Raw genomic sequence first — 7,381 nt, 5'->3', positions numbered from 1 at the left:
CTGTTAAAAATACGCAACATGCTGTTGGAAATGAATTTGTTCTCATTTCACCTTTACTAAACATTGTGAACAAGCATGCATTTTGCCCTGAGCTGTCTCATGTTTCATACATTAAATCATCTAGCAGAGATACTACCATTACTGTAAGTGTTTTTCTAAAATAGTCACATGCTACACTTCACATCCACATACGTGTTCTGAAACAGGGTGTTATGTGATTTGGACATCATGCAAACACCATATTATATATGGGCAGTCCCCAGCTTACAATGCCTGAATTACATGCAACCAGTATGTACTAACCACCCTGAAAAGCCTATTATATTAAAAATTTGAGTTACATACAACGGTTTGTAATAACAAATGCACACTACTTGTGATGCACATGAAAAAATTATTATTTGTAATGTGCTGTTATATTAAGGATGTTTTACTGTATCTGGCAGTTTCTTTATTCGAATTGGGGCTCCTGAGCTCCATCATAACCTTATCAGACCACAGAAGTACATGCGGTCAGATGTTGCCTGAACACATACATTATGCAGTATGTGGCTATATGTGTATGTGTTGTGTATATATATATATATGTAAACCTCATGACATCTGAGGACTTTTACCTGAGGCAGTCTTTTCTCTCATTTGAATGACACTCACCTAAAATGTCTTCCCTGGTTTTGAGGCTGATCTTCACTGACAAACAATCTGAAGATTTCTCCTAACACAGAGGACGAACTGTTATTCTTCGTGAATTGCGCTATTGTATGTTCACTGGATAATTTTTCTCCATCATTAACGTTTCCAGACACTGACCCAATGATTCAAGTTGAGGTTCACAATATGAAACAGAAAGGAAAGGAATTACTGGGGGGAGGGGGAGGGGGCAGCTGCTGCAAATAAAGACAAACACATCTCACTGTTTCAGAACTTTGGCAATGGTTAAAAATCCATTTACTAAGAAATATTTCCCTGAGGACTGACAGTGATGGTGACAAAAACATGTGTAATAGAAGAGGCTGAGCAGAAATATATTAAATACATTACACATGAAATATTAAAAGAGGAAAAAAAGAAAATATTTCTCCATGGCCACAGGAGTGAAGGCATTAAAAAAGTCAGATAAGTAAGCTCAGGTATCTGTGAAGTTGTCTCCTCAACCAAAAAGAAACTTTTTCTAGCTGACTCATTCAAATCTCATTCCCTCCATGCAAGGCTGGTCCTTCAAAAAGTCTTGCTTTCCTGGAGCTCCCCAACACAGGGGACAGGGGTGAGTCCTATCTCCACTCTCCTCAGATCTTTCCCTTGCTTCCCTTGGGGAAAAATGGGTTCATATATTGTCTCCCTCGATGACGCTCATGTAGAAATACATATCCGACAAGGTGCTCAGACAGAAATGCATATCAGGACGGAAGAAAATATATACAGTGATGAACATTTCCCTAACACTGAATAAATACTTTGGTCTTCAGGGTCTCTGAGTCAAGTGTGAATATGTTTGCAGCAAAGTAAGTATTTCAGACTTGTAATAAACACAGTAAAACCTTCTACAATGTCCAAAACCACAAATCTCTCAGTACCCCAAAGGGAACCCTGAAGACAATGCTTATACTTGGAATGCTTAAAGAGGCTCAAGGCTTTTAATAACAAAAGAAATGAAAACCACTTCAATATATATGCAGCTTTATATTTATGGAGAATCCAGGATATGTAAGCTTCATACCTCCAACAGACTATGCCTGTTTTATCTAATAATTTATTCCAATTTCTCAGTCGAAATATCAAAGTCAATGAGTACAATACTTTTCTTCACTAAAGGATTAAATTTAAAAAATGGTGCCATTCTTACCTACTGATGCCAGGTTTCTGAAGGTTTCCATCATCACATCTCTGTAGAGTTTCCTCTGAGCAAGATCTAGCAAAGCCCACTCTTCCTGAGTAAAGACCACAGCCACATCCTCAATGACCACTGAGTCCTAAAACATCACACACATTCTGCATCAGCAAGGTACCATGTACACCAATGTACGCAAGAGGAAGCATGAGACTAACAGTCCTGGGGAACTATGAATTCATAGGGATTTGACATAAGATTCTTTGTTCTACCAAAGTCTAATGTAGGGTGTAGCCATCAGCCTCTTCCGTTCACTAACTACATTCACTTCCTCACTGACTGCATCCTGTCTCATACGTTTCCAACACAGTGACAATCTCGATGCACTTTGACAGCACTTAATTCCAGTCTTATTCCCTTCTGTCTTTATAGTCTAGAACAGTAAGAGAACACAGAAGAAGTTAGAGAAATGATGTAGTTTAGATCATCATTTCATTGTGAACAATTTCACCTCCTTCCATAAGAACACTCAACAAAACAAGAAGCACAGGGTGAAAGCTGGATGAGGTATTACAACTAAGGAACACTGCAGAATGGTAGTTTTTACTTTTGTCCCTTGCAGCCATAAAAGGACCAGAGCCCTCACAAACAAACTGGGAATCCAAAGCCCTGAAAACGAAAAAACCAAACCCACTGCCATCAAGTCGATTCCAACTCCTAGCAACCCTATAGGACAGAGTAGAACTGCCCCACAGAGTTTCCAAGGAGCGCCTGGTGGACTGAAACTGCCAACCCTTGGGTTAGCAGCCGTAGCACTTAACCACTACGCCACCAGGGTTTCCATATATGTGTGTGTGTGTGTGTGTGTGTGTGTGTGTATGTGTGTTCGAAACCACCAGCCCCTCCTTGAAAACCCTATGAGGCAGTTCTACTCTGTCCTATAGGGTTGCTATCAGTTGGAATCAACTCAGCTGCAAAGGGCTTATATATATATATATACACATATAAAACTGAAACCCAGCCCGTTGCTGTAAAGTCGATTCCAACTCACAGTGACCCTGTAGGACAGAGCAGAACAGCCACATAGGGTTTCCAAGGAACGCCTGATGGATTTGAACTGCCGACCTTTTGGTGAGCAGCCCAATTCTTAGCCACTACACCACCAGGGTTTCCATATATACAGGTTTTTTTTTTTTTTTTCCTTTCTCTGTTTTGCAGGATCACAAGACTCAGGTAAAATTCAACATTGTCAGAGGTGATGGAGTTGTCGCTATCTTTGGAAATCTTTGATATCAGGCTGTCTTTGCTTTTCAGGCTGTCAGAAAAGGAGTGGGTCACATTTGACCCTGGGGCCACTAGAGATGGTCATGCTGCTAGCTCTTCCAGCTACCCACCAGCAACCCGTGGCCCTCCCCACTTCAGAGCTGGGCTTTACCATTGACTACGTGAACTCTGACTATTGAAATTCCCTGATCAATAGGACTCACCTCTGTGAAACAGTATCAACCCATTGTCTTTCTCATGTAATAAGGTGAGAAAAAACTGCTAAATTCCACTTTGAATACTAAAATTGGACTGAACAGCAGAGTAGATGTAGAATAGGACAACTCTTTGTCAGGAAATGAATGAGGTGAGCTATTTACGTCACCTCTAATCAATCCCCGTATAATGGTTTTACAACAATTTTTGAGGTAGCGCCAAAATCCAGAAGGCTCCTCCAGTGCAGTGGGCCAGGTTACATATTTTAAAGGCATCCAAAGGCCTTACATTTATCATACACTATATTAATAATAAAATGATCCATAAACTCAGCAACTATGATTTGTGAAAGGTTATGTAAAAAGTTTTTGACATATTAGCTCATATCTCGTGACTCTAAGCAGATATTATTTCAAACAGCTCATACCTGAGTAAAGTTAGAGACGATCGATCACATGTTCAATGGTGGCCAGATGGCCTGCTGCTTAGCCAGGGTCACAATGTAGGTCCGTTTGTCTCTGAAGCCCAAATTCCTAACAACTATGCTTCTGTTCCTATGAATCTCATTGATACGATATATATGCTATCACTGCTGACGTCAGATGGATCCTGGCTGAGAGCAGAGAATACCAGAAGGATGTTTACCTGTGTTTCACTGACTATGCAAAGGCATTTGATTGTGTGGATCAAAACAAATTATGGATAACATTGCAAAGGATGGGAATTCCAGAACACTTAGTTGTGCTCATGAAAAAAAAAAGTGCTCATGAGGAACCTTTATATAGATCAAGAGGCAGTTGTTCAGACAGAACAAGGGGATACTGATTGGTTTAAAGTCAGGAAAGGTGTGCGCCAGGGCTGTATTCTTTCACCATACCTATGCAATCTGTATGCTGAGCAAATAAAGCAAGAAGCTGGACTATATGAAGAAGTACAGGGCATCAGGATTAGAGGAAGACTCATTAACAACCTGCATTAGGCAGATGACACAACCGTAGCAAAGACATCACCTTGAAGACCATGGTGCGCCTGACCCAAACCATAGTATTTTCAATCGCATCATATGCATGTGAAAGCTAGACAATGAATAACGACATCCCAAGAAGAATTGATTCCTTTGAATTGTGGTGTTGGCGAAGAATATTGAATACACCACGGACTGCCAAAAGAACGAACAAATCTGTCTTGGAAGAAGCACAACCAGAATGCTTAGGAGCAAGGATGGTGAGACTGTGTCTTACATACGTTGGACATGTTGTCAGGAAGGATCAGTCCCTGGAGAAGGACATCATGCTTGGCAGAGTACAGGGTCAGCGGAAAAGAGAAAGACCCTCAATGAGGTGGGCTGACACAGTGGCTGCAATAATGAGCTCAAGCATAACGACGATTGAAAGGATGGCTCAGGACCGGGCAGTGTTTCGTTCTGTTGTGCACAGGGTCGCTATGAGTCAGAACCGACTCAATGGCACTGAACAACAAACAATAATGCATATAGATTTGTCGGTATTCTGGCTGTTATACTCAAATAACAACATGCATGACCTACAGTCCTGGTGGGTACTAGGAAGAAGAGAAAAAGAAAACAACATATTCTACTCACACAACCTGGAGCTTCTCCTCCTGGCAAAACCCTGTGTCTCAGGCAAGACTCCTTCCCTTCAGACCCTTATTTGTCCCTTCTTCATTTATTAAAATTGAGTTAGGAAGAGACACATCAGTGAACAAAACAAATATCCAGCCGCATACAGACCATAAGTTCTTTGGGTTTGGACAGGAAATAAAAAAATTTAATATGACATGGCAGTAAGTTCCTTGGAAAACACAGCACGATGAGGGGATAAGAAGCAAGAAACAGAAGCATATTTATGTTTAGTGAGTTAGTGAAGAGAAAATCAAAATAATTATTTTACAAAACATCAGCTAGTGAAACCTGGCTTGGTAAGGGAAAAAATCGTACTTTCATTTCTAAAAACTTGGAAGTGGACTGTGAGGACTTTGCAAACACTCATAGATTTCAAACGCTTGTCAGCTTCAACAAGTACCAAGGTAAAGGCACATGAGTCAAAGGGCTCCACTTTCATTCCCAGAAAACGGAATATGCATTGCTAATAATCAGAAAAGAAAATGATATTTGCAAGAGGCTAAACATAAATTTGGGACACTGTGAAAAATTAAGCAGCATAAATGAATAGTATAAAGAAAGTAATATGAAAATAAAGACTAGAGAATGACTCAACACAGAAATGAGGACTTCTGGTTTCTGGTCCGTTATATAAGGAGCTCGGAAGTCATTACTCCCATCCTCACAACAATAAAAAGTAGCTGAACATACAGAACTCACAGAATTCAGGTCACAGGGGTCACAGGGCAAACTGATGCCTCATAAGTGTAGGCACACACAGGCAGATGCAGAGAACCATACCAGAGCAAAAACCTAGAAACAAAACCACCACTAGATCAGTCTATCAGTGTAGGAAAACTTAAAATTCAACTGATGAATTGCTGGAGGCAAAGTGTGGACAAATTTCAGGGTTAAAAATGCCAGGCAGAGACAATTTTATAGGGATCCACATAGGTCTGTGAGTTCTACCCTCAGGAATCCTATCAGGTATTCAGTGTAAAGATCAGAGAAAAATCTCCTTGTGCTCCCTTCCAATAGAAAAGTAGTCATTTAGAAATTTCCCCAGAGCAATCTGCTCTCCTTGACAGCGCCTGCCCTCAAGGGAACCAATTTTACCAGAGTCTAGCTGACCTGGAGTAGTGAAATTCTCATCATCCCCATCTAGACTTCCTGTCTCACCATGCAAGAGGAGGGTGAAAGCAGAGAAGAACTTGTACTGTCACTGCCCAGGGACAAAGGCTAACTAAAAATTCATTGGACTACAGCATGCTTCCCCTCTGCCCCATACCTTAACACATCGGTAGTGCTGTCATATAATACCGGGATTACAACGAAAAAAAAATCACGCCTCAGAACCTATTTAAGAAGTTTCTAGGAAATCAAAACAGAACAGGAAAGACAAAAACAACATCAGAGAATATCTTAGCCTCTTACACCTGCAGCAAACCATAAAACCAGTCTAAAGCTTAGCCAGATAAAGATAAAACCTCCAACTAAACACTGTCTACTTCAACTCACATAGTACCTAATCTCTGGCTTTCAACAACCACCACCAAAAAAATTACTAGGTATCCTAAAAAAAAAAAAAAAAAGGTAACAACTTCAAAACAGACCAAGTGTCAAAATTACTGTAAGATTCGGCAGATAGTTTTGAATGATCAGACCAGAAATGCCAAACAAGTATAATTAGCATGATAATGACTCTAAAGTACAATATAACAATTGCAGAGGGGTAATATAAGCAACACACAGTGGTTGCAACAGTGGTCTCAAGCATAACAACAATCATGAAGATGGCGCAGGACTGGGCAGTGTTTCCTTCTGTCCTAAGTAGTAAGCAGGGTCCGTGTGAGTTGGAACTGACTTGACAGTACCAACAACAATGTAAGCAGATATATAGAAACAAAGGAAATGTTAGAATTTAAAACACTGTAACAGAAATGAAGAATGTATTTAACTAGTTCATAAAAATGAGAGGACAAAGGCAAGGAAAGAATCCGTCAAAGTGAAGATAATACAAAACTAAAAGGCCATGGTATTTTCAATGGCCTCATATGCATGCAAAAGCTGGACAATGAAAAAGGAAAACTGAAGAAAACTGGTGCCTTTGATTTATGGTGTTGGCGAAGAATACCGAATATTCCACAGACTGTCAGAAGACTGTGACCTTTTGAAAGCAGACTGCTGGGCCTGGTTTCTGAGGCCCATATGGGTGGGTTTCAACGGCTAACCTTTCAGCTAGCAGTCGGGTGCTTAACCACTTGGACCACCCACAATATCATACATGTAAAAATTGTTCTATCGGCAACTGTTTTGTAATACATATTTTTACTACTAAGATTTAAAAAACTTATAAGCAGTGAAGGAGAAATAACATTTTCAGGCAACAAATTTGGAGGAAATTGGTCGCTAGCAGAACTTCGTTGCAAGAAATGGTAAACGAAGGCCTTCTG

General features: G+C 40.3%; 1 protein-coding gene across 2 annotated transcripts in view; it reads right to left on the bottom strand.

The window, feature by feature from the left end:
- Nucleotides 1–7,381, bottom strand: part of LOC100654079 (zinc finger protein OZF-like) — a 111,978-nt gene that overhangs the window by 58,471 nt on the left and 46,126 nt on the right. For both annotated transcript variants that reach the window (XM_064280532.1, XM_064280533.1), the window contains 2 exons: nt 1,844–1,970; nt 655–805 (listed from right to left, as the gene is read on the bottom strand). In XM_064280532.1, coding sequence (XP_064136602.1) covers nt 655–805; nt 1,844–1,970 — 278 coding nt within the window. The remainder of the gene's footprint in view (nt 1–654; nt 806–1,843; nt 1,971–7,381) is intronic.

Source organism: Loxodonta africana, chromosome 3, assembly GCF_030014295.1.
Source record: "Loxodonta africana isolate mLoxAfr1 chromosome 3, mLoxAfr1.hap2, whole genome shotgun sequence".
Taxonomy (NCBI): domain Eukaryota; kingdom Metazoa; phylum Chordata; class Mammalia; order Proboscidea; family Elephantidae; genus Loxodonta; species Loxodonta africana.
This window is presented reverse-complemented; position numbering and strand designations above follow the sequence as displayed.